The 27,409-nt window shown below is 46.5% G+C and overlaps 1 protein-coding gene across 5 annotated transcripts; it reads right to left on the reverse strand.

The window, feature by feature from the left end:
• Positions 1-2,273: 2,273 nt before the first annotated feature.
• Positions 2,274-25,996, reverse strand: si:ch211-194b1.1 (protein Wiz). Of its 5 annotated transcripts, none has more exons than XM_037088382.1 (17): positions 25,710-25,996; positions 24,961-25,136; positions 24,534-24,735; positions 24,183-24,258; positions 23,327-23,472; positions 21,571-23,223; positions 20,479-20,919; positions 19,017-19,421; positions 16,842-17,003; positions 15,861-16,427; positions 15,310-15,765; positions 14,698-15,198; positions 11,890-12,465; positions 11,599-11,810; positions 8,131-8,449; positions 6,650-6,815; positions 2,274-6,210 (listed from the first exon to the last, which is right to left on the reverse strand). In XM_037088382.1, the coding sequence occupies exons 2-17, from the start codon at positions 25,066-25,068 to the stop codon at positions 5,865-5,867; spliced, it is 6,336 nt and encodes a 2,111-aa protein (XP_036944277.1). In that variant the 5' UTR covers positions 25,069-25,136; positions 25,710-25,996; the 3' UTR covers positions 2,274-5,864. The 5 variants fall into 5 exon arrangements, with proteins under 5 accessions (XP_036944277.1, XP_036944278.1, XP_036944276.1 ...); XM_037088383.1 differs by having other exon boundaries at positions 8,131-8,386; positions 24,961-25,139; XM_037088381.1 differs by having other exon boundaries at positions 24,961-25,139.
• Positions 25,997-27,409: the final 1,413 nt, after the last annotated feature.

Raw genomic sequence — 27,409 nt, forward strand, 5'->3', positions numbered from 1 at the left:
GTATTCATCTTAAAATTCCTATACTCAAGTCACTGGAAAGTCACCCAATGACAGAAGAATAGCAGCAGGGAGAAAAACCGAAAACCCTTTAATCATTCTCTCTTCACGACGACAGCAAAGACGTGCAGCCGCTATCCTCCGCCTGAGACTAAATCATTAGCTTTCTAATCTGAAGTGGTGACAAGAGGCAGACAAAAGTATGCAGAGGCTGTAATGGTGTGTATGAAGGCATGTCGATCTGTGAGCGGCAGATGGGAGAATGTTGAAATAACAGAGGAATAAAGTTACAGTTAAGTCATCCGTTAAGACCACACACCCCGATCAAAAAATTATTTCAAGCAGGTGTGTTCAACAGAGTACACATTCTACTCTAGAATAGTATTCACTGGCTTTAAGTCTCAAAAGGTGCTCTCATTCTGTGGATCAGAGTCTTCCTGTCTAACAGAACACAAAGACAGCGACACAAGGCCATCACAGGGCACCTGTGTTGTGCTTGCTCACAAAAGAATGAGGACGACGTGGTGCGGAGTCTCTACGGGGGACACTGAAAGAGACTGGACATATTTTAACCACAGCGTAAACTCCCTGCAGCCGTGTGGGAGGCAAGAGCACTTGAGTTACACAAAAACAAAGAGCTTTTTGTTCTTTTCTGTTAAATCCAGCAACATTTGAGACACACATGCCAATTTTCAGACTGCCACAATCACCAGATTCCGTGAGAATAATCAGTATTTTCACACATCTGGGAAACTCTGATTGACTGTCTGAGGCTCTAAAGACCACACAGCCACACAGAAACTAAGTACCTCCTTGCACGGTCAAACCTCGCATTAGTTGGCTTTGCCTATTTACACATCCAGCGCACGGAGGTCAACATTAGCGTTCATTTAAAGTCACATCACGGCCGCCTGATGAATGCAAATCCAATATTCACGCTCAAATAGTTCCTGAAACAAAAATCTGTCATTTCATTGCCGGGCTTCGATGTGCTCGCCAGCTAGTCACCAACAGTCTGAGGGCCTTTGGTGCTAGACAGGCAGCTTACTGTGGGGGGGTTACACATGATGTAATGAGAGCAGTGAGTCAAGGGAAACGCAGTCGGGCTCGTCACTGACTGACCCGCCTCACATTGCAAATAGTCAAAGCCCTTCTCCCTCCAATAAATAAACTGTAATCACACTAATAACACGATGAAAACACTCGTGCGGCCATCCCTCAGCAGAGGCACGCGATGCAGGTGATGCAGTGCACGTGGGGGAATTTTGAGTCTGTCTGCGGTGGCTGAATGTGTGTATGAATTACTGTAAGTCACTTTGGACAAAAGTGTCTGCTCACTTAATGTAAAGGTACATTGACCAGTGTTTGCAGTAGCTGTGTCATTTTTTTCCCCAGCCAGCAGGGTTACAGAGTATGTGTTAGCAGACTTGCAGCACTGCCCCCATTCAGAAAATGCTCTTGAGAAAATGTCAAGTAGTTGTCGCCTCTAGAGTTGATGCTGTATGTGCAACTGAGCGAGGGAATGTAGTGTGTTTTTTGGAAGCACTTTATAGTAAATGAATGAATGAGTAATTTTATTTTGATCAGCAGCAGCAGAAATCGTCACAATCGTTACAAGAAAAAATAAAATAGGCTGATCGAACAGGGTTAGGGCCCAATTTTGATAAAAATCTTAGAAATGTGGGAACATAAGCATTCCACATTTAAAGTGACCATCTGTTGTAGAAAAAAAAGAAAAGCTATCCGCTAATTTTTCTAACATTTTCTTATAAATCTCAGCACAATGTCCATTCAGTAGCTGTTCTGGGGGCTTCCGGTCATATCACGTGATCTCCATCAGCAAGTTCAGTGCAGTTCTTCTGGAATTGTGGATGTTTAAATGTATTTTTTTTTTCCCTTTCCGAGCCCTTTATGAGTTTCTCCGTCCTGTCTGGATCAAAAGCTCCAGTAGCTACTAAATTATTTTGCTTCCAAGCGCGACAGTAAAGCTCTTAATGCCACGTCTTTTATGACCGTCTGCAATTAACTGCAGCGTTTTGTTTTTCAGATGCATGCTCTTCAGCCAAAACAAATTTCCACACTGGAGTTAAATTAAGCTCCCCAACTATCCTGTCCCCCCCCCACCACCACCATCTAGTCGGATGTGCTCAGATTAACCATGCCTCGAATGTTAAGAATAACACTGTGCCTCCCTCTGGTGGCCCAAACCCAGTACAACCACAGAACAGAGGTGCGAAGACTGATGTGCTGTGATGTCACAATGAAAGAAGAAAAAGTCTGAAATTGAAATCACATTTATTGTTTTGTTCTGGAGTTTGATTCACTTAAAACTTAACCCTTTGTGTACAGTACAGTTCTTTCCTCAACTGCATCTTCTTCTTCTTAATCATCATCCTCATCTCACCATCTTTTTTTACGCATTCATTCGCACACACATACACACACACACAAAACAGCCAGTTACACCAGCTGAGGCTTAGTCTGTTCATCTTAAAAGGGTAACGCACCGGCCTCTGATTCACATTTTTAAACACAGCAACGCAGCCACACACCTGCAACAGGCTGCAGCATCCATTACCCTGTGAATGCAGAGACAGAGAGATCACATCTCACCGTGCAAAGTGGTCCCCCTTTAAGGCCTCCTCATTAGAGTCCTCTGATGCCAGGACGTGACAATCACACTAAAATGCTTTGTTTTTGTTTTTTTTTCCCTTTCCCTCGCGTTCAGTCACTCGCCACCTCCCTCCCGAACCCTGCGACAATCTCACCAGCACCAAAAGTTTTCAGCTTGGAGAGAGACTAACAGGTAAAAATAAAAAATACTCTAAGATTCACCTTGCAGGACTGCAAATACAGAAATGCACAGAGCAATAAAAAATACATAGCATCAAAGGTTTAAATCAAAATCACAATAGAGGAATTAAGATCACTTATTTTTTTTTTTTAACTACCTTTGCTAATAGAACTGCTGATGGCTCTACTAGCATCAACAGCTTCTTAAGTACATGTAGTTATATAGTATGTATCTATACTCCATAAAAGGGGTTCCGATCGAACAGTCATGTTTCCAACGTGGGCCACCAACTTTAAAAGGCCGTCAGCCTACATGGACCCTTCAGTAATTGCTTCAGCTGTGGGTTGATATGAACACACTCTGAAGCAAAGACTTCAGCCTCGAGAGCCCACCAGGAGGTCGGACGTGCTTCTGTGTTTGGACCGAGGGGGCTGACAGTTCTCGAGAGCCCCGCGTGAAAATCGGGTTTGGTTTGTGTTCGTGTTTAATTGGAGTAAAATCTAACCCTACAGTAACAACATGAGTCCCGTGAAGCTGCTCCAGGAGCCCGAGTCTTTCAAACCGGGGGCGGGGGCGGGGATGGGTGGTGGTGGGGGGGAACTTGGCGGTGCAGGTAGTGGATGCAGGTCATCGCCGGTTCGTTCCGTTGTTCAGTGTGGAGCATCGGAGAACTTGATAGCTGTGCAGAGCTTCCTCCACCATCAGGTCCAATGTAAACAGCTCTTCGAGAGGCAAGACAAGGAAGTAAACAGACTCTTTGGCACATCCTAACGCGTGAACGGATGCATTAAAGTCCTGATCAGACTACCTACAGACAGGCTGCCACGCTGAGCTCACTTTCAGCAAAGGAGGCGTCTTCCTATCAGGCAGTTCTACTTCTGTCCGTCTCTTTAAAATGGGAAACAAATGCACATTTGCTATGTATGTACACTAACATACAAACTAACACACGCACGCACGCAACCACGCACACACACACACACACACACACACATATTGTGCACCTGTGTAAAAGTGCAGCTCTGACCTATTTTTCAAACATTCTACTTTAGCTTTAGAATGACCTAGCTTACCACATTCAGATGCATAATAATAAATAAATAATGATTTGGGTCGAGAAAGGCAGAAACAAGTTGAAATGTGTAACCTTGAATGTTTTCTATGGCCCTGCTTCTCCAATCCAGAACAGGAGATTTAAAAAAAAAAAAAAAAAAAGGTCCACTGTGGAGGATGTAGGGGCATCTATTGGAATATACTGAATGTAATATGCATTATTATACTTTCATCAAGTGTATAATCACCTAAAAACAACCCGGCAAACATTGGTAAGATGGAGACATCGTGTCTCTGGTCACAAATGGTCCCGTCTGATGGTCCAGTCAGACCGTCTCTTACAAACCAGGACACAGTCATCACATCATTGGCGTGAAAAAAGCAAATGCATGTGCCTTTGTTTGATTGACAATATATTTGATTGTGATCATAATGATCCAACGTCCAATTTATGCATATAAAAAGCACATTCGTAGAGCTTATCTACATGTAAATGATATTCCCGTGTCATTGTTTTAAGCCTGCAGTGCTTCTAAGAGTCAAGTCTTCATCCATCGTGACTTCCACCCTGGAGACAGGAGCTAGTGTCTTATGATGACTTGTTATTTTCTGTTTTCAAAGGTGTGTGAAGCTACTGAATGCATAAAGTGTACACTAACTTTAGCAGAACAGCTGATTAATCCTGTTCATGGTAACCACATATTTTGATATTGCTGGGATGTCTGAATTGACACAGCTTTCAACTTTGAATATTTTTGGGACATTATGATTGGATGTTCAAACAACTTTCATTTCATAGTTCGCTGGGTAAGAATTGTTGTGTTTCATTACCTTTGAATGAGCCTTTTATATCTACTGAAGGCCCGCCATGTTGCACCGCCATGTTTCTACAGTAACCCAGAATGGACAAAACCAAACATTGACTCTAGAGAGGAGCTTTTGTGTTTTACAGGCCATCATAGGTGCTCCTATACACTCTGAAGAGAAAAGTGATTTGAGGGGTATTCGGTTGGTTGTAATCTTCAACCTCCCAGCTAGATGCCACTAAGTCCTACACACTGGCCCTTTAAAAAGAAACTGTGTCTTGGACACAACAGCAGCCCTATGTGCTGAACACAGCAGAGTGTTGAGTAGTTGTAACATCATGAAAACCAGTGGTATTGTAACATGGGGCGTGTTTGATTGTGTATGGGTGTGTGCATATACGCTTTTAGTAAGTGCTTTAAGCTACATTCAAACAAAATGTATATCTTGGGGTCAATATTACATTATAAAGTTAACTAGGGGGATTTTCCCTTTTTGGGTGTGCTTCCACTTCTTGCTCCTTAAACCAATCGGAATTAGTCTTTGTCAGATTACGCCCATTTTAAAATGGACGTTTGAGTAAGTGCTCAGTGACAATGTCAGCATTGAAAGTGCCTCTTTTAACACTTAGTGTTACCACATGTTTGAAGCCTTGATCGCAAGACTAGCATGATTATAAATGTCTTTTAATCTCAGTCAGGACCTTTAGGTGAGAGGCTGAGGCCAGCGCTACCAGCATGCTGATAGAAATGGTCAAAGTCTCACAGGTCTCAGTAACGCACTGCTCGTAAGGGGAGGGGGGGGCAGAACTGTGGTAAATGGGGGAGGGGGTTGGGGAGTTGGAGTTTGCTAATGGGCTACATAAACCTCTAAATCGCCCGGTGAATGGGGGGAGAGGTACAGCAACGGTCCACGTCATCACCTGGACATTCAATATGAACAAGGCAAACACAAAACATTGGTTCATCTCTCCTCATAACCTTGGACACTTCCAACAATCATCCGTCCCCGGTGCACAGATAAGCCGGGAGAGCTTCGTTCCCATGGTAACAGTCTAGAAAGCTGCTTCGAAGGTGCTCATAGGGCTCTTTGGAGGGGAAACACTCCTCCTCAACAACACTTTGTGAAGGCCAAAGGAAAGGAACGGATGGACGAAAAGAAAACTGTAAAGGCAGGAAAAACTAAAAGGGGTCAAACGACAGTGGCGAATCGGAGCCTACACTGTCTGGGTGGGGAGGGCAAGAGAAGCTGGAGGTGGGGTGGGCTGCTCCTCTGAGACTTTTACTATCTCTGTGGCAGTGACAGGCGGAGCACACTCAGCTGGAGGCGTAGGGGAGCGGCTGTTGGGGGCTGTGGTGCGGGTCGGGGTGGAGGTGAGGACAGGTGTGGTAGAGGTGGTACTAGAGGTAGAGGTGGAGGCTTGGACCGGGGTGGGGTCATCAGCAGAGGCTGCTTTGGGAGCAGCAGGCTTGTTGTAGTTCATCTTGAGGATGTGCTGCTGGAGGTGTCTGATCCAGTCCTCCTGCACCGACAGCGGACCGTGAAACTCCACCTCGCAGAACCTGGCGGAGACAGAAGCACACGGTGAAGCTGGGAATTTTGCAGACGAACATGACCAACTATCCACTATCTACTGTGGCTCCAGAAAAGTGTTCACACAGAAAGAAAAACACAAACTGGTGGCGTTAAATTCCTCCCTGTGGGAGCAGCAGGTTCTGTTTAAACTTTCCTACTGCAGTTATATCAGAACTTATTGCCTGAAAATCCCAAATGATTCACTACTCTCAAAATAGTGCATTAGCGACTAAAAGTGGAGTAGTGCTCAGCAGGGGGTGGGGGTGGGGATTGCTGCTCGGGGATTACGGGACGGGACTATCTAAAATTTAGCCAGACAGTTCTATTAAAGCTGTCGTCTCAAAATATCTCATGTTAAGAGCCCGGAACATTTTTCCCATGGGCGCTGGGAAGCCCCCCGCTCCAACGCACACAGGTTACACTCACCGGCACTTCAGGGTGTAGAACTTGCCCACCAGTTTGACCAGTGGGTAGGAGGGAGGTTTGGGCACCAGGGCGGGGACGGTGCCTGTGCGGGGGGGCTTAGGAGGGCCGCTGTCCCTCTCTGCTCCATCTGGGAAAGACGGGTGCTTCAAGGGCCGACGCTCAAAACCTTAACAAGGAGAGGAAGGTTAGTGCATAATGGAGCTGCACCGAAAACACTGGGAGTTTTTCCCTTTCTGAACACTTTTGTGCCTGCAAGGTTCATTTTGTAAAAACACTCTTCAATGCACGCGTTGGAAAAAAAAAACATGGCGCTTTCACTGCTCTCCAAAAGACATGAAATAAATTTCAAGTAATTTCAATGTCATAGAAATAAAGGATAAAAGACAACTTACCATCAGTGAAGGCTAGCACAGTGCTGTGGCTCTCTTCCAAACATTTCAATCATTTCCCCTGATAAACCACATAGCTCCGAGTGTTTTGTGTTTTTTCTTTCAGTACAGCAGACTCCTTTCATTCGTCTAACATCTAATGTACAGTTTGTACTGGCGTTGTTCCTGCTGTTGTGTAGGTGCAGTCAGTCGACTGTTTTTCAAAATCTGCAGTCATGTTAGCGACTCTTTGAGGCTGCTAATTGCTAATGTCAGGATGCTAACACGCTCACAGTGGACGATGATTGACGATGACGATGACAATTTATTTTTGGGTTAGGCTACTAGAACAGGTTTACGTGTTTTAGTGCTCAAAAACACACCAGTTTTGTCATAATGTCAAGTGCTGCTGCGCTGTATTCCTCCTCAATCTGAAATGCTCTGTTTTTGCTCCTGTCTCTTTAAGACCCCCTCCCAAATACCCAGCTCTGATTAGTCAGCAGTGCTTTCCATTGAAGGAAAAGACAAAAGGTAAAGCATAACGTTAATTGTGAACTGGCTGAAAACAGCTGTTTTTAGTCGAATGGTTTTGCTCAGAAGCTTAGCAAGCCTAATGAAATAGCTTTCTTTTAGTTTCCACTTGCCGGGATATTTACAATCACATTTGTTTATAAATGTATTGTGGATTCTTATTGGTTGGCAGGTCGCTCCTCGGCATATAAACTCCTACAATATGTCAGCACTGCGCCTATAACAAGAGGATTATTGGATCATTGGACTTATTCAAATTGGCTAAAGTGGTAATATTTTGACAAAGTACTTATAGCTAGCTTAATTAGCTAGTAGGCTAAGATAATATTTGCTAACCATTCTCTAGAGCGATGCCTAGAGATGGTTGTGCCCATGTGACTGACCAATTGGTTTCCACATTGGTTGAGCAGTTCACACAGAAATCGATGCCTTTGTCAGTCCTTGCCTCACGCAACACGGTTAAGTCTGATACATAAGCGGTAATTAAAAAAAGATTCATTCATGTACCGTGTATGGTACATGCAGGCATATGTCCCTGACTGAGCACATGAAAGCAAGAACATATGCCGTGTCCTGACGTACCTCTGGGCAGGCGGACGTTAAGCTCACTGCGTGCCACCTGTGCTTGAAGCGGGAGGCCTCCAGCGAGCCGCGAGAGGCTGGGACTGCTGCGGCCGGGCCTGAAGGGAGCGGCCGGTGGACCGGTACCAGCTTCGCCCTCAGAGGTCTTGGAAGAGCCCTGGCTAACGTCGCGGCCCAGCGGTCGCACCAGGCTTACGGCCAACGACGAAGACCACTGGGAGGAGGAGGAGGAGGAAGAGGAGGAAGAGGAGGCCTTCTGTGGTGAGATGGGGAGGATATGATCAGAATCCGTTGATGCAGTGAGGGGTGAGCTGCTCTTCTGGAAGAAGGACAGAGATGAGTTTTTCTAATCAGCGTTTTATCAGCGCTTGAGCTGCTGTGTCCTGGTGCAATTACTCAGGCTTTTTACTATTTCTGTCCTCGTTTGTTTCGTTTTTCTGATTTTTGGAGTGCCTGGATTGCCTTCTTGTTTGAAGTATTTTCTTGCTTCACCTTTTTCCAAGTGTACCCGACACATATTGCGATGCACATTGGATTGCACAGCCCTACCAGTCATCCGTTTTCATTATATTTTGGGACTTGAGAATAAATAGACTGATACCACGCTTTTTAAAACTGTTTTATTGACTACATTTTTAAAATACAAGATTTATTAGTCACCATTTGAAAGGTTTTTCAATACAAAAGTATGTCGCACCAATCCTTTAATAAGGAGTTTGCAAAGGTGCCTCAGTATCTAAATGATATGTCGGTGGGTGGGTCAGTAGGTATATGGCTGTTAATCATTTACAAGGAACTGTAAATGTCTAGATCCTAATCACCAATTAGGCAGCTGCTCCATTCTGTATAATAATTGTTACCCAATGACTACAGTCCATGTTTTGAACATACCGTATACATTCATAACTGCCACTCTCAAGTGGCCCTGTCGTTATTAAAGTGCTAATCATTAGCTCAATTAGGATCTGCCAGCCTGATAATTAGAGGGATCTTTACATGCTGGGATTGTGCTTCAAGTCATTGTGTCAGCAGGCTGCTTTAGAGAGTGAATGGAGGGGTTGTAAGGCTACTGACTGGCCTTCTTCCATCATTGACCGTAATTTCTGGTAATAACTAGTGAAAAAAGACTGATAGTTATATTTGTTATAGGTAAAGCTATTTATCATTCATCTGCTCATGAAGGCCACGGGGTGCACTGGAAGATACAAACATCTGAGAGCAGGTGCAGGACTGTTTGAGTACTGCAGCTTCTTCAATAAACACATTTCTCAAATCACTCACTTCACCAATTCATCATTTCTAATTTTTTTATTTACTAATTTTAGGGTATCAATATAGATGTACATCGCCAGTGATGTAACTATGAACACTACACCATATACAGTTCCAGCTACTTTGAATAAGCGGTGTGTAAGGATTGCAGCGCACGAGAGCTCCAGCCTATAATTGTAGATCATTTCTGTTTTTCTCTGTTCTCCATCATCGTAAGTAGGGCTGCAATCAGCGATTATTTTCATTACTGATTAATCTGCTGATTAGCTTTTAGGGATGAATTGTTCACTCTACAAAAACTTAAAAACTGTAATATGAAAAACGGAGAAAAGCAGCGAATCCTGATGTTTAAGAAGCTGGAGCAAGCGAGTGTTTCACATTAAAAGTTTGTGGTCAATTTTCTTTCAAACCGACTGATTAATTAGTTGACTAATTATTGCGGCTCTGACTGCAAGTCGATTATCTTTGGGTTTTGGACAGTTCTGGACAAAAACAGGACAATCGATGACGTTACCAAAGGACTAGGAAATTATCAACACGTTTTCTTCTATTTTGCTGACGACTAACTGACGCCACACACTGCATTGCTGACGTGTGTCCACACAGGCAGTGTTGCAGCACTGCCTGCCCCGCGTGTTTACAGGGAGTCTGCCTTTGACAGTTATAAATAAGAAAACGTGATTTTCCTTTGCCCTTGTTTAAAGAGCAAGAAAGCGGGAGGGCGAGAAAGAAAAACCTGCCCTTCACCTGTTACAGATATAGACATTAAAGGCGGAGCCAAACGCTAGATACCATTGTCTACAGGTGGTTTTTCTCAAGTCTATATTTGCCAAGAACCACGAGCAGGCCACTGTAAAATAGGTGAGACTTCCAATCTGCAGATGAGTGTCTCTGCAACTCAACGCAGGCAATGTGGCTGCTCTAACCTGGAAACACGGACGCCGAAATGAAAAGCAAGACATTACACCTCGAATGCAGCTAGTGTGGCCAGCCTGGAAGCTGCAAACTGTGAAACGTGGCCAGCTCAAGATCAGTGTCACCAGTTCAGTATCTAACCAAATACAAACACTACCCATCTACACCTCTGTCCCTGAGTTATGGCGTTAAATAATGACCATAAAAGTGTTTTTGCAGAACGACGTCACAGTCATATCCTCATCATTTTATCCTAATGGCATTTGTGTAAAATGTTGTCAATATTAGCTTATGGATCCTTGAGTGTTTTATGGGGTCACCTTTAACCACTACAATCAAATCACTTTGTCCTTGAGTTCAAGCCCAGGTTCGCCCCATATCTAATAAAAGTCCCTACAGGTGTTGGATTTCGCGTTCACAAGAACAGGATGCTGAGCCATAAAAACACCTATCACAATCTACTGATCAACTGATGGTCGCTGTGGTAAATCTATGCAATGAGAGACTATTTGCTCCTTCGATACAGGCCTAATAGTAAAAAACACATGCATTAGCTGGATGTATTCATTTCTCCAGTGTGACAAAATCCTTTACAATCTGATTACAAGGGCGTTTAAAAAAGGTGATCCATTCTGTATGTGTGTCACATCACAGCTCAGGGAGAAGGTGTGACAGTGACGCAAATGCACCAGAAACTAATTCAGGAGGGAGAAAAAGAGAAAGGGAAAAAAAAAAAAAAAAGCGTACGTTTTCTTCTATCAACAGCATGCCATAATTTATCTGAGGATGAAACATAAGCTGCCAGGCACCCTGGTTACTATGGCAACTATCAAGTCAATAGCTGAGTTGTTCTGGCATCTGTCCCCACTGTGATTTTTTTTGCTGGGTGTAAAGAAACAGGATCTACAGTAAGGCTCAAAGCTGTTAGACAACACGTCTGAAGCTTTCCAAGACACAAAATGTCTGTCGAGCCACCAGCTGAGGCGTGTTAGATCTCCACGCATGACGCCTATTCAAAGAAACCGGGAGCAAAGTCAGAGCGTCAGAAAAAGTAGCACAGTAGGTTATGATCTTGGATTGTATGGCTGCTTCGCTTAGTGGGAGGTACAGCTTCTTCTACTGATACTCTACATTTCTTCTCTGAGGGGGAAAAAAAACCCTCCACAGTTGCAACAATAGACTTTGCTGAAGTGTCAGAGGCCAGAGATAAAGTCTGGCAGCCTTCACTGCATTGACCTGCGTTATTACACTAAAGCATTATGACTGTCTGCCTCTCCTCACCTTCTTGAGGGTGGAGCGGCTGCCCTGCATGTAGCTTCGATGCATCTCCAACACCTTCTGCGGCCTGCTGCGCATCCACGCGCTAAGCGTCTCGATGGGGGATCCATTCACACTCCACTCGGTGACACCAAACTGCCTCAGGTGGGCTCGTGCGTGGCTGGCCAGAGCCTTACGGTTCTCAAAGTAGAAGCCACAGAGCTCGCAACTGGGATCTGAAATATACAGGAAAGAGGGAAAGTGAAAAGAATAATAATGAGTGTAATGAAAAACAAAGACCTAACAGGGACTCACCCTGGTGTCCAGGCTTGTCTGGGGAAGGTTTCCTTTTGAAGGAGAAATCCTGTGGCAGAGGTGAGAAAGTCTTGAGCTGATGTGGCGGTGAGTGGCCAGTCTCCACTGATTTGGCGTCCTCAGACAGAGGCCTCTTCCCCAGCGGGGACATCCTGAAGTACTTCCCTGCAGGTGGGGTGGCGGCTGTGCCCATGGAGCCGAGGCCCTGTTTATGGAGCCTGGACCCTGACTGCAGCAGACTGAGAGGAGATTTGCGGTATTTAGTAGACTGGTAGCCTAAAACACCCAAACCCTCTGAACCGCCGGTGCCCCCCGCGCTCTCCCATAGGGGACTGTTGGCTCCCTGGCTCGACTCCTTCTTCACTGCCTGGTCTGAATGAGAGGAGCCACCTGCCCCCCTCTTGTGCATCACCTCCCTCAGGGTGTCGATGGGCGAGCCGTTCACAGACCACTCGGTGATGCCCATCTGGCGCAGGTGGGAGCGGGCATGGCTGGAGAGACCTTTGCGGTTCTCAAAGTATTCCCCGCAGAACTCGCAGCGAATGTCTCTGGTAGGCTCCGCTTCATGGGACATGGCTACAGAGAGACCAGATGGGGAAAGTCAAAGATTATTTCAAGGAATCTGCTTAAACAAAGGAAGTAATAACAGTATAAATTTTACCTCTTTAATGCCAATATGCACTGTATTATAGCACGCTTTTAGAGAATCATCCACTGAATAATTTACTATGACTTGTAAAGGAATATCTGCTGTTGGACTTGTGAATATGTTTTGCAAGTTGACAGTTACATGATACTGAGACTGAGAGGAGATTTGCAGTCTTCAGTGGACTGCTAGCCTGAAAAACCCAAACCATCTGAACCGTCGGTGCTCCCTGTGCTCTCCCATGAGGGACCGTTGATGCGACGATCCTGTCTGTACAGTACTTTTGAAGCTACAGCCAAGAGCTGGCTATCTGAGCTTAGCATACAGAACAGAGACAGGTCATCACCAGTCTGACTGTGTCAGACAGTAACCCAATCCATCCATCAGCATCTCTAAATCTCACTAATTTACACATTATATCTCGTTTGTAAAAAATGACAATTTGCTCCAGGCCAAGGCAAGAAACAGAAACCGCCCTGTAAAGTTAACCTGACAGGCCAGATGGTTTTGTTCCACCTGGGAAGCAGCCCTTAGAAACTGCAGAAACTATCAAAAAATACTTAGCAGGTGATTGTATAGACCATATGCCCATCACCGTCTGTCAGGGGCTGACACACCGATCGGATCAACAGTAGCACAGGAGCACTACCGGTGAGGCCCGCTGGTAAACCCAATGCCAAGCAGGAGAACAGTGAAACATATTTTCCACTGAGAAAAACCTTCAGAGCCGTTCTTTGCTCTTCTTTCAATGAAATATACTCTCCAGCTCTGATGTGACAGATGATGCTACAGCAGCTGCATTAACCTCTTGAGGAGTCTAACCCTTCTCAAACAGTCACTTCTCTCACTGGTCATCCCACCTAAACCTCATCCAGAGCTGCCAGTAGTTAGTAGTTAGTTCCGCAACTACTGTGTGTTTAGTCAAGGCTCAAGGCTTGAAGGCAGGTAATCTTAAAGGTCCCATATTACACTGTTTTTCATCAATTTCACACAGCTGTCAGAGGTCCAACAACACTGTATTTGATATGCATTGTCCCAAACCCATCCGCGGTCCTGAATTTCAGCTGTCTAGAAGTCACTCAACTGAGAGGAGGCTGTTTCTGTGCCTGCACGTTTAAATGCTAACTAGTCAGCCAGTTTCAAGCTGACTTCATCATACTCGTAGACAACTATAAATACTATAAAACCGCGGCGACATGTACCTGTGGCTCGGGTGCAGTTGCTGGGTCTGGTATGGTTGGGACTGATCCTTTTATGAGGGTCAGCGTCGAGGCAAAGCCAGCTTTGTACTGACTCTCATTACTGAAGCAGTCCGATGTGAAGTGGTTAGCACACACACACCAACTTACATGAACTGCAGCCGGCACGTTGTCGTTAAAAAAATGAAACACAACCACTGTCTCTTCTGTTGGTCTGTAGCTGGGACAGAATATAGGCACTTAGGTTGATTTATACAACCAACAACAGAGTCATTTGCGTGTCTAGCTCTGAGCGACGACATTGTGAAACACTGCCGTCTCACTGCTGGACACACCGAACTTCACCTCAGGGATGAACGCCCCCCTCTCAGATATCTCCGCACAGAGGAGGTCGGCCTATGTAAAGCTCCTATCAGCTCCTTTCGTTACGTAACAAAAGGGGCTGAATCTGAACAGCCTGCAGGAGCCCCGTGTTATCAGTGGGTGGGCTGCAGAGACCTTGCAGGAATCGCTTGTTTTCCTCATTCTGGGAGTTGGCAGGCTCAGGGAGGACCAGCTTATATACACAGAGACCAGAGAAAACCTGTTTTTCATAATATGAAACCTTTAAACTAGTTACAAATCTACTAATGTTGCTGTATGACCTACAAAGGAGACCATCATCAAGCCATGCAAGCTCATTAGCTGGCTGTTAGTTGCCTCATATCTGGTTAACAGACATGAAGTTAGTAATACTACTACTACTACTACTACTACTACTACTACTACTACTACTACTACTACTAATAATAATAATAATAATAATAATAATAACAATAACAACAATAACATTAAGATTAGTATCAATATCCTCATCTAACACTCTGCAAAATAAAGTAAAAATAAGTAAGCAAAAAGCCCAAAATGTCTATTCCTTTAAATTTCTAAATATGCAATGCAGACAAAACTCTGGGTTCAAATTACCAAGGTTGAGGGGGAGAATGCTGTCAGAGCTGCTCCAGTTGAGAGGTTCGCCAGAAAAGCCGACAGGTCTCCCCACGGCTCCAGGCGTGGTGACCTCCAGCTGCACCGGCTCAGGCTTCAGCTTGAGGATCAGCCCGCTAGAAGACATCGGCGGAGCTGAGCTCGACTTGGACACCGCGGGCTGAGGAGGGCTGGAGGGGCGAGCGAAGGCAAAGGGGAGGCGACTGAGGAGGGTGGCCGAGGGAGAGGAGGAGGTCGACAGAGGTGATCGAGGAGGTCCCGGCGAGGACGGAGGCGGGGTTTTGAGGGGTTTCAGAGGAAGAGCGCAAGGCAGGCCCCGTCTTGTGATGATCTCCCTCAGGGTGTCGATCGGCGAGCCGTTGACCGACCACTCAGTAATGCCCATCTGCCGAAGGTGGGAGCGGGCGTGGCTGGAGAGACCCTTGCGGTTCTCAAAATATTCCCCGCAGAACTCGCAGCCTATTTCCTTTGGAGGTTCACCTGTTGGGTTAGAGAAGTGATCGGAAATATACTCACTGTTAAAAGAGATGTCATTATTACAAAGGATTTAACATGTGACACAACAGCCTGGGGGGCACCATCAACACTCACTGTGTGGAAGGGCCATGAGCTCCCCGCTACTCAGGCGGAAGACCCGCATGGAAGAAGACTTAATACGCTTGGCGGGTGGGCCAAGTAAAGATGAGGCAGAGGAAGAGGTAGCTTTGGATGTCGACCCCGCCCCAGCTGTGGTCACCTTATAGAGGAGGGAGGAAGAGGAAGAGGAGGAGAGGCTCAGCAAGGACGACTGCTTCGGGGGGGAGAGCGTGGTCGTGAGGCCCCGTGGTTCCGTGTGGCTGTCCAGCTCCAGAGCACTGGCTTTGTGCTTGAACTCGTCGGTATCCATGAGCTGGTTCAGGAGGTCGATGGGAGAGCCCTTGGATTCGGAGTACTCCACCCCGAAGTGCCGCAGGTGGGCTCGCGCGTGGCTGGAGAGGCCTTTCCTCGTCTCGAACCAGGCGCCACACAGCTGACAGACGATGTCCTTGGTGGGGTCCACCTCCAGTGCTGCACATGAACAACAAACAACTCAAGTAAATCAACCGAACAAAGTAACTTTTAACAAAGTTTGGAGAGACTTTAGCGTAGGCAGTGGAACTCACTGAGGTTGAGAGGTGCATCATTCTCCTGCGGGGCCCAGAGGGGTTTGGTTGCTGTGAGGTTGGATGGGGCGGAGAGGTTCGAGGTCAGGCTTTTCATTCCCCCAACCTTGTGCTCTGGGGAGCGCAAGGGGGAAGACACGGGCAGCAGAGAGGAAATGGGGGCTTTCCTCACCACTGAGGAGGGGGAGCCGGAGTGAGGCGGAGCCGGAGAGGCAACAGGAGAAGGTGCGGGGGTGGAGGAGGAGGAGGAGGGCGGCACCGCTTTCACTGCTTTGGCCAGGAGGGAGAGATGGATGGGCTTCTCGTCTAAGTCCATGTCTTCTAAATTCTCATCTTTCTGAGGAGCAGACGGGGAGGAGTTCTTGGCCGAAAGGGGCTCGAGAAGAGGCGAGCTCGTCTGGCCGTCTATGTTGCGCTCCTTGGCGATCTGGTAGAGGAGGTCGATGGGCGCGCCGCTGCTCTCCGACACTCTGATGCCCAGCTGGCGCAAGTGAGAGCGGGCGTGGCTGGACAGTCCCCGCCGCGTCTCGAACTGAGCTCCGCACACCTCGCACTTCAAGTTATGGGCTGGGAAAGAGACCAGGAGAGCAGATTATTTCAACGCAAGCCTCTGTTAATGTATTCTTTCACTGTTTTATCCGAGTGCGGCCCCAACGCAAAGTTTGAAAGCAACAGCAGGTGGCTGAGGTTCTTTTAGAGGCCACAGATATCCCAGAGGACGTGTCAGCTCACTTACCCTCCCTGTCTACATCTTCACCGGCCAAGTGTGAGTGCAGCTCTCATTAGCTCCTAAATACATTTGTCTACCTCCGAGGATTTCCCCTGGGACGACCCTCTCTGATGTACTGTCACCACGCCTCAAAGCTGACCTCGGGTCACCCGTACAATTTCCCCACTGACAGCTATGATAAGGCTCCGCTGTGGCAAATCCAATCCCTTGTCAACACTCTGGGGGTCAGCGTTCCCGTATTTCTCGCTCACCCTTGGAGTCCGCATCCTCCCCAGGAGAGAGGCCGTCCGTGTCAGCGCTGCACAGCCCTGTTTTCCCGGGGCTCGAGCTCAGACCATCCGGGGCTGCTGTGAGCCGCAGCTGCTCCTCATCCTCTTCCTCGGCTGCTGCTGCTGCTGCTGCCTCCTCCTCACCTGAAACATCACAGGAAACGTCCATAAAAGTGCAGAAACGCCGCGTTAATTAGGCCAATTAAGTGACTGTGACAATGAAATCACCTTAAAACGAAAAAGACGGAGTCTGAGAAATCAAATCTCACCGCTGATTTTTTATTTATTTTTTTGCACTTCTAAATAAAGTCAGCCTTTTTGAAGCACAGGAAAATGTATTTCTGAGTCCTTTGAGGATAAATTAAAAAAGAGACGCAGGCTGAGGGGCAGGAGAATCAGCTCAGTCTTGTGAGCTCATTGCCTAAAATGTATCAGCCCTGGCAGTAACAGCACATAATAATAATAATAATAATAACAACGTTTTTCTGTGCACGGAAAATAACACAAGTGATGAATCCCTGTCATGAAAAAGTCATAATTTCACTACTGTATGAAACAAACATGGCAGTCCTGGTTCCCCCGCAGTCGGGCATTCCTGGGACAAAAGTGCCATTTTCTGCGACAAATCGGTAAATCAAAAGAGACGTGGAGACAGACAATGCTTTTTGTCTGGTGGGCGGCTCTGCGCTTGTCAGTTCATCTCCTGACTGTAAAAGAGCGGCGATGTGACACCTCGGAGCGCAGCGTTATAACACCAGCTATTATAATGGAGAAAATACTACAGAATAAAGCCGAGTATTTATTCTTTTTTTTTTTTGGAAACAGGCAAAAAAGTGGCAAACCGCTAACTTGACTCTGCATCCATTCAAAAGGTAGAGTAACAGGGAGCGAGCCTACACTTCCAAGTAAAAAAAAGTGATACTTTCGATTATACTTCGTTGATCCGGATAAGTTGTAATAAGATTACTGCCTACGACCGGCCGTCGGTCCACAAAGTTACCACGTCTCCCGAGCCGCCTCGCTCTTGATAGTTTTGGGGTGAAAAACATGCACAAATGCGTGCACTTGAAAGCACAGCGTGTCCTCTATCACAAATCAAAGCAAAGTAAAATGGCGAGGATTGGGCAACTGTAGGTAATTTTTAAGAGATCCTGCAGCATTGAGGAAAATACTGGACGTCATCCCAGACGTGCACAATGAAGCGGACCCCTCTCACGGGCAGAATTTCTCCAGGAAAGCGCGAGCAGCAACTACTAAAAATCACGAGAGCGGAAAAATCATCACAATTTATCGGCGCGTGCGAAGCGGAAACACCCGAAACAATGCCGCTGACCCGCTTCATGAGCTTTTGACATGCATGTCATGGGCTACCTGCATGGCTGTGCGCGACACTGATTTTCTTGACGCGCTCTCACATGATAAAGACTTTTTTTTAATGGCTGATGTCTGGGCACAATGTGACAGAAGATGCGGCGCGAGACGCGCAGTGCACCGCCGCCGTGTGATCCGAGGGCACGCGGTGCTCAGGAATTACAGCGCGCGGTACTCACCGGTCCGCAACCGCAGTGCATCGGACTCCCGGCAGCTGAGGCCAGACAGTTTTTTCCGCTATTGTTTGGGTCTACGGGGAGGTGGAAGCAGCCATTTTGCCCCCATATGCACCGCTAAGCTAAGGCGTGACCAATCGAGTGGAGGCGGAGGTTGGGATAAATGCACCGAGTGCCACATCAACCACGGGCATCGGGGACTCTCTCCCTCTCTCCCTCTCTCTGTCTCTCTCTCTCTCTCTGTCTCTCTCTCTCACACACACACACACACTCTCTCTCTCTCTCTCTCTGTTGAGGCTGATATTCTCGACAGCCACCATCCCGCCTCACACAGTGCACAAAAGAGCAGTAAAAAGCAAACACACACAGATGCACTTGAATCAACAGCAGCAGCCTCTGAACTCAGATTCCCCCCACAGCCTCATGCGTTTCTGATAGTCTTCTCCATCCCCCCCAGGTGTCATTACTGAGGTCTACATCCCCTGTGCCAAGTTCAAAGTACGAAACACTGACAGGAGCCAGCAGGTCGTTACCATCCAACACTTCAGAACCAGCACACAACTGATAAGAAACGTGCACAGCGAGGATGGATCGGCAGAGAAAAACTTACCCTCACACTCTTGTGCACAGTCTTCCTTCTTGCAATGTTCAGGAGGTGCTGAGGGCTGTGTGTCAGAAGCAGTAACACTCGGCGTCCTTTCACTCGTCTCCCCCTCAAGCTTAACCTCAATGATTCCCTCCCCTCCCTCCTCCGGTTCCTTCTCCTCGTCCTCGTCGCCCTCCTCCAGTGAAGAGCCGGGGCTCCGAGGGGGAGCCGTGGGGATTACAAGGTCGGGCCTGCTGGAAAACAGCTCTCTCAGGATGTGGATCGGCGAGATGGTGACGTCCCAGTTGGTGATGCCAAAGTCGCGCAGGTGGGCCCGGGCATGGCTGGACAGGCCGGCCCGGGTGTCAAAGCCGGCGCTACAGAACTCGCAGTGCATCACGCTGAACGTGTCCGGGTCAAAGTTGGCAACTGTGGAGTGCAGGCGATACAGGTGGGAGTTTAGACTGAATGTGGAGGATGACACCTGACAGCTGTGAAGTGTCTGACAGCAGCTGGTTCACCACACTGATCCAGACTCAGTTATTTCAACAACTATTGGACAATGTAATTTGGTACAGATGGTCATTGTCCCCAGAGGATGAATCCAATTCCATTTGGTGATTCCCTGACATTTCCTCTAGTTCCACCATTTGTTTTGAAATACCTGCAGAACTAATGACATTCCCATCAGCTGTACTTTTGGGGTTTGTGCTAATGAGAAAATGTAGCATGCTACCCCTCTTTGATGGTGAACAGGCTTAACATTATACCTTCAGATATTTGATATTGATGAGTTGGTGTTGTTCCTACAGCAGCATGCTTAATGTTGCACCAGGAACATCATTGCAACTATTGAAAAATCAAGTCCAAAGCATGAACTGATTATGGTGGATGAATGGATGAGGCACAAGACTCTGACCCTGGAGATCGAGGTTTGTGTCCTGCCTCTAACTTCTTGTTTTATTGTTGTCTTATTATTTTTGGAAGTTGTTGACTTATCTTTGGGCAACAAAATCTATTTGTTAGGTTTAGGAAAAGATCATGTTTTGCCTCCAAAAAAAGGAAGGATGGTCTGAGGGCAACATTAATTACGATGCAGTAAGAACCACACCAACAAAGCAATATCAGATCACGCTCATACCATTACACATTTTATCAGATTATGTGTGTTTCAAATCATCGTGCAAGCCTTTAGAGTTATGATGCAACTTTGACTTGCCTAAGTTGGGAACCACTGCTTCGTGCTATAGTAGCCACTTCGAAAAGCAGATTCTATAAAGTGTTCCCAGGTGGTTGTCAAAATTAAGTCCAAAGAGAGGTGAATTCCAAATTGCACAGGATTTGTTCTGCTGTGGGTTTTGAGAGATTGATCATTTAGCTGATATACACTATGGCTGAAGTTAAGGTTGAGGGAAAAGACAATAAAAAAAAAAAACAGTCCACCTAACTACACAGTGTGAGGAAACAAATGCAACAAGCCACTGACCTTTTTTTTTCTTCTTCTGATAGGAGAACTTCTTCTCTATCGCATTGACTTCCTCGGGGGATATGAAGTGACGCACATTGTAGCTGACGCCCACTCGGTTCAGGTGGCCCCTCACGTGATTGGCAAGCCCGATGCCATTATGAAATCGATCGGGGCAGTAGGGGCATTTCCTCTCCACGCTCTTGAGCGCCTCCGTGTCCTCATCAATCTCATCGTTGTCTTCATCCAAGAGGCCCTCTGACAGGAAGCGCCGCACGCGTTCCTCGTCAATGTCGTCGTCATCATCATCACTGTCAATTTCTGCAGGAGCAGCAGTAACCCGGTTGCTCCTCCTCAAAAAGAAAACCTTTCCATCTTTCTCCACTTCCAGCTTGTCTTCGTCCTTCACACTCTTCTTGGGAGGGAGCGATGACGTTGTGCTCTGCTCTGCTGAGCAGTCATCTATGAAGAGAGCAAAATCTGACAAATCTTACTCGTGGTAAAACAGAATACATACTTAAATACTATATTTGCATCGTAGGTTTTGGCCTATTGAGAAGCATTTTAAGTCTGTCTGGCCTAAGTTAATCCCTACAATGTGTTCTAGTTCAACCTCAACAATGTCTCAACACTTCAAAGTGTAGTTCTAGTTTTAGTGAACTGTTTATTGCCCAGTTTTTTAAAATAATTTGATTCCTCTTTCAAGAAGACGGATTCAATGTAACTATGCTAACAACGCCGGATTGCTGCTACAGAAATGTGATTACTTACAGGAACCCTTAACCAGCTTTGTATGAGGGTTTGTGTACACTGAAAACTTTAGAAGGAACATTTTGTCACGTTGTAATGTTGCTGAACAAATGCATTGTACTGGCATGGTATCACCTCATAAAGTTGTTAACAGCTAATTGTTAGCATTTGGTTGCCTTTAAACACATCCAGCTGCAATTAGCATTCTTTTAGATATTCTATGACATTCTACAATCGAGTAATGTGTTATGAACAGTGACTCTTGGGAAATTTAATTAATGCCGTATCAAAACACTCTGAATCAATTACTCACAATAATCTGCATGTCCGTGTTATCATGTGCATCATGATGTCGAGTCTCACCTGTGTTTGATCGTGCTCTCGTGTGCGGTTTCACTCCAACAGGCGAGTCGGCCTTTGGCTCGGAACACTCAGCGTCGAGCTCTGCGCTCTGATCTTCACCCTGCTCCTCTTCCTCACTCCCAAGCAGCTTGTCGTCGTCCAGTCTGGGCTGAAACTTGGCCAGATCAGCCCAAGTCTTCCCTCTTCTGCTGAATCTCCTGTTCCCAACGCACTTGAAGACCGTCTGTCCTGTGGGCCGAGCTGCAGCGCTGTCTGGTGTTGTGCTGTCCTCAGGGGCAGTGACTCCTCGCTGGCTTTTGCCTTGAGCTGCATCGGGCAGGGATCCAGATCCAGACCCAGAGAGTTGCTCAGAATCCAGGGTGGGTTTTGAAATTCGAGCACCAGCACTGGACCTTGAGTGTTGGCCAGTCTCATCAGCCTGCGCCCCACTGATTGGGGCCTGTCCAGGGTGAGCAAGTTTCTGGTGTTCCCTCATTACAGTTTGACTTGAGGTCAGGAAGGCACAGTGTCCACAGGCCAGGGAAGTCGATGCCAAGCATGTTGGTGAACCAGGAGATGGGGAGTCAGCCTGGAGAGCAGGTTTCTTCCTGTTGTGGGTCTTGGTGTGATTAGCCAGTGCCTGGGGTGTTCTTGTGCTGAAGTTACACTTGGTGCAGAGAAAGCGGCGGCGGTACGCAGAAACAGCTCGGCCCTGAGCTGGAGTTCGAACAGAATTTGGTGGAGTCACATCGGAGTTGAGAACTGCTGCGTCTGTTTCTGGTGTTGAAATTGTAGCTGGGGAATGAGGTGGAGATGAGACTATTTCTGGGTCTGACTCTTTGCCTGGATTCGAGGCTGCATCTTGCACAATAGCTGGGTCGGGGCTTAATTGCTTCTTCACCTCACTGTCAAGTTTCTGAATCTCTCTTGCCTTCCCATTTTCATTCAGTTTTTCAATCTCCTCCAAGATCTTTAGACGGGACTCCTGGTGCCGCCTGTGGTGATCTGCCAGCGCAAGCCGATTTGGCAGGTTCCATCCACACTCAACACACCGAAAACGACCGCCTTTTCCAAAGCGCCTGCCACCCCCTGCGCCGCTCTGACAGTGCTCGACTATGTGCTCCTGCAAGTGGACCTGCTTTTTGAAGTAAATGCTACATTCCACGCAGGTGAAGATTTCATTCTCTGGCACTACCTCGCTTTCTTCTTCTTTGTCTGTTTTCCCCCCTCTGTCTCTGATCTTGATCGGTTCCTCCACCGCTCCCTCTCCAAAGTCAACTTCTTCAAAATCGTAAACCCCTCCACCTCGGTTCAACTGTGCAGGCTCAGCAGGTTTTGATTTCTGAGGACTCACTCCTGACCGCTTGCCAGTCTCAGGCGATGTGCGCTTTAAGGTGCCAAGTCCAGAGAAGGGCCTGAGCAGCACCCTCTTCTTTCTGCACCGCTGAATGAATGTGCAATGAGCCCAGGGGGCAGGAGGGGGACTCTCGGGGTCTGAGTCTCCAGGGAAGCTGTACACATCTCTCTCAGGCTCCTTCGTTACTTTTCCCTTGGGCCTTGTCTCTCCCTCACTATTGTCTGCCTCCTCCTCCATTTGGCAAGCTTCCTTTGGTTTTACTTTGGCCAGAAACAGCTCAGCTCTCTCAGATACATTCCAGACTTTACTGTCTGACACTGTGAAGACAAAAGAGAAGAATTATGAATGAACGGCGCCTTAAGATAAAAAGAAAGATATCATGTGCACAGGCAGATCGTGTTCCTTCCTTGCGGTACTTACATTCTGTTGGGCCAAGCTGAGATGTATTTGGCTCTTGTGTGTTTGTGCTCTCATTGTTGTCGTGCCCCTCCACAGGGGTAGGTGAGTCAGTCTTACTATGCAAGTGCTGCAGTTTCTCAGGTCCTTGGTCATCTTCACTATCGAGTCTGGGCAGTTATCGGAAAGGAAAAACACCACGTGACATGTCTAACAAGAAAAGCAGCGTCTGTACCTGAAACAAGTCAGAATTACAGATCAATTGTCGCAGGATTTAGGGGGAGTTTGAGGGAGTACAACTAGAAACATACATGTGGTGAGTAATTTCCATGTTGATGCAACTGTCATTTCAAATAGATTTTTGATGCTAACCCATAGGCAATTTTCATGCTAAGCTAAGCTAACATGCTGCTGGCTGTAGCTTCAGTCGTACCATACAGACGTAAGAGTGGTGTCAATCTTCTCATCTGACCTTTAGCAAGAAAGTTAATAAGTGTATTCCCCAAAATTACAAACTTGCTGTCTGTCTATATGCAGCTGATTTCAGCAGAATTTCTACAAAGCTAAAATCAATTTAAATAAAAGTTGAGGACAATTTAATTGAATAGGTAAATGATTAAATCTAATAACCAAAAATGGAAATAACTGAGTAACATTTTCCAAAACTTTCAATTTCTTGTCAGCAGAGGTTTTGTGGGGGTCACCACACGTCCTGACCCCCAGTATTTCAAAAAGCCTGTCTACGGCCCTGCTTATATATTTCAAAGCTCACAACAAAATAAAAATCTGCCTCCTCTCAGTCTGTTTATTTCCATTTTCTGAAAAGCTGATGTCACCACCAAAACAACTCTCTACTCTTCCTCCAGCACCTCCTCCTCACCTGAGTCCAGAAGAAGGAGATCCTGGGCTGTGAGCAGCCAGACCGTGAGGGTTAGAAAAGTGCTGTAGCTCCTCCTCTGACACACGACAGCGCACAAAACACACAACCACAGGAACATCACTTCACAGCTTAACAGTTACAATCCACAGTGCATACTCGGGTTACATGGAGAGAGAGAGAGATGAGAGACTTCTGACTACAAGCACACTGAATAACATTTAAAACAGTAAGTGGACGACAATTATATATAACACGTATTAGCTGGATCCAGTGCTACGTCTAGCTGTGCCGCGTAATCACTACTTGAGAAGTGTGCAACAGGTTTCTATAAGATATTAAGCCATGTGTTACCATCTAGCGTTTCTTTCTCAGAGTCAGAGTCCCAGCTGAGGGAGGAAGGAAAGGCTGAGGACCTGAATCTCCTCTGTGCGCTCCTCCCTGGGTCTGTGCCGGGCTGGGTGCCCTCGGTCGGCTTGGGGCCCTCGTCTCCAGCGTGGCCCCACGAGCGTTTGGCAGACACGAGGCCATCTCTCGCATTTGGCGAGCGTGAGGACTGGAGGCGGTGACGAAGACAACGAGAGAGCGTTTACAGATCTTATCGTCAGACAGTGGTAATGACACTCACAGGAAAGGGTTATGGGCCACAGCTGGTCCAGATCTAGGCCTGTGTCAAGGGCACACTTGTCCTGGCTACTACATCTGGGCCAAGCGTATGCAGCCCGTCACTGCAGACCAACTTCCCCATGCAATGATAACAATGCATTTGAGGATGTCGTACCTGTAAGGTGCAGTTGAGGAAGTCGGAGGTGGAAGGGTTTTGTGCTGAGTTGAAGGGTGGGGGCCCATAGCTGGTCCCTGGGGTTAGGGGTGGCCCCTCTGGCTCCATAGTCCCCCCAGAGAACAGTATGGAGTCCCACTGGCGACCAGCCTGCCTACATGGTGCAGCCTCCTCTTCTTCTGGAAACAAAACACACACTAACAAGTGAAAAGTTTTCTAATGGCTCACAAGTTCCACCCTGACTGCAATAACCTGCAGACAGAATGATTTTATAACTGCCCGCAGAGTGTAAGGAAGGATCAGACAGCATTTCAGACAACATGAAAGTGTCAAATCTGCAGAACGTGTCGTGTTTTGGCTGTCCTCGGTATTTTTTGTGTGTTTATAAGAGCTGCAGTATTTTTTTTTTTTTCTCTCGGACCGGCTGACCCATTTTCACAATATGTCTGGTCTTAAAGAATGAAATGGGGCGCCCAGATGGTTACATAAATAAGTGGCCTTTATCTTCAGGCCCATGTCCTCTCTCTCCTGCTGCCCCTGTGGAAAGCGGAGCAAAATGCCCGGGTACATCAAGGTGTCCCACGGGTTTGGCCTCTGTTGCATCAGAGGACGTGGCTGATATCGATCCAGCCGCCGTCAGGTGACTACAACAACAATACATCCGCGCACAACGCCTTTAAAAAAAAAAAAAATTAAAAAAAATCCAAAACGCCCATAAGCTGCAGTTCTCCTTTAGTGCAAATACTCACTGAAATCGGCCTGGCTTTTTTTGCGGATCGCAGTGAAAGGCTGCCTCTTTAAGCACCGTTCGTCATACTTTGAGGACGGAGCCGAAGCTTTCTTTACGCCCCGAGACGATGATGCTCGTCGGAGGCTTTCGCCGCTCCCATGGACAAACTTGCTCCGTTTTCAGTCGCCGCTCGGGTTTTTTGCATGGATCCCTGGAAGATGCCAGGCAGAGGACTCCATGTTATTTGGCTTGTAGGCACGCCACGGCTGCGTACGTAACGTCGACGGGGAGGGCGACGAGAAGAGTTTCGAGTGGAGCACCGGAGTCAAGTTGGGTAAGTTCAACTTTTCGCGAGCGACGCGGTTTTAAAACGCGTTTCGGCACGGGGACACTGGCGTGCGGGGACGGATTTGCGTCGCGACGCATTTTTAAATCACGGTGGCACTGAAATCTGCGGGGGAAAAAATGTGAGTGACAACTGTCCACACCTCACCATCACCTTTATTTATGGCGGATTTTTATTCAGCGTGAACAGGTCCGGTATAAAGAATAAATTGGGCCAATTTAGTTTCAGTTGCCATCGTCTGTTTGGGCCACACACCCACCAGTGAGGGTGTCTAACATGTCTATAGAACATACCATGTGAGTACCTCTGGCTGTGAGACAACAGCAGGTGTACAGAGTTTAATTAATCACTTTATGTGACAATATTTCCTAAATGCTGCAAATCAATAAACGCCTCACTGCTGGTTGTTACATGGTCCTCTGGCGCCTCCTACCGGTGTTAGATGGGACTGTGTGTTTGTTTGGACCATTAAGGGCACTTTTCACCAGCGTCTGCAGAAGTACTCCGATACTCAAGTAATAATACCACAGTGCAGAAGAGTCCTCTTTTTAAAACGTCACTAAAGTACTTAACAAAAGTATTCATGTCAAAATAGAGTACCAAATGTCAAAGTACTAGTTATGCAGCATGGGCGATTTCATAATAACGTATTATTATACAGTATATTATTGGATTATTGATGTAGTCGTGTGTGTCGCTTTAATGTTAAAGGTGCATTATGTAGTTTTGGGGGAAGACATGTCAATCAGAAGAGAATGATCTGTATTTATAACAAACCAAATAAAGAAACTCTCTCTGTTTCCATGACTGAATAAACTAAATAACAACTAAACAACAAACAGACCTTAAAGGACAACAAAATGTCATGCTGTTCTACTTTTTTTGTTATGTGTGGCAGACCCTGCCACCTTCAGACAGTCTTATGGGGACCTCAGTTTCCTCTGAGAACAGTGTGTTTATTCACTCATTAAAAATATGTATTTGGTATTATTACCTCTTAAATATTGAAAATAAAAATCTGATTTTGGATTTATTATCCTACATAGTGCCCCTTTAATATATGTATTTATCACAATGACGCATCCTGATTTATTTGTCTATCATATTTTATATTGCTAATCTGAATCTGCCAAGTAATAAGTGGCCTAAATTATCAAATAAATATAGTGGAGTAAGGAGTATAAAAATTGCAGAAAGTTGGCACATTGAAGTAAAGCACAAGTACCTGTAAATGTACCCGATTACTTTCTGCAACTGAAGTACTGACTCATTACATGAACAAAAGTAATAATACCACACTCTAAAGACCCAATTTTCCTCCAGTTAAAGAGGTATTATCAGAGTCTGCAAACACATACTGTGTGTTATGGTGA

Source organism: Acanthopagrus latus, chromosome 23, assembly GCF_904848185.1.
Source record: "Acanthopagrus latus isolate v.2019 chromosome 23, fAcaLat1.1, whole genome shotgun sequence".
In the NCBI taxonomy this organism is placed as follows: Eukaryota; Metazoa; Chordata; class Actinopteri; order Spariformes; family Sparidae; genus Acanthopagrus; species Acanthopagrus latus.

Coding starts and splice junctions, on each gene's coding strand:
- si:ch211-194b1.1 (XM_037088382.1), bottom strand. CDS start 25,068: ATGGAGCCAGAGGGGCCACCCCTAACCCCAGGGACCAGCTATGGGCCC. Junction 11,811..11,889: donor AGACAAGCCTGGACACCAGG/GTGAGTCCCTGT, acceptor TGTATATTTCAG/ATCCCAGTTGCGAGCTCTGT. Junction 6,211..6,649: donor TTCTACACCCTGAAGTGCCG/GTGAGTGTAACC, acceptor TGTCTCCGCCAG/GTTCTGCGAGGTGGAGTTTC.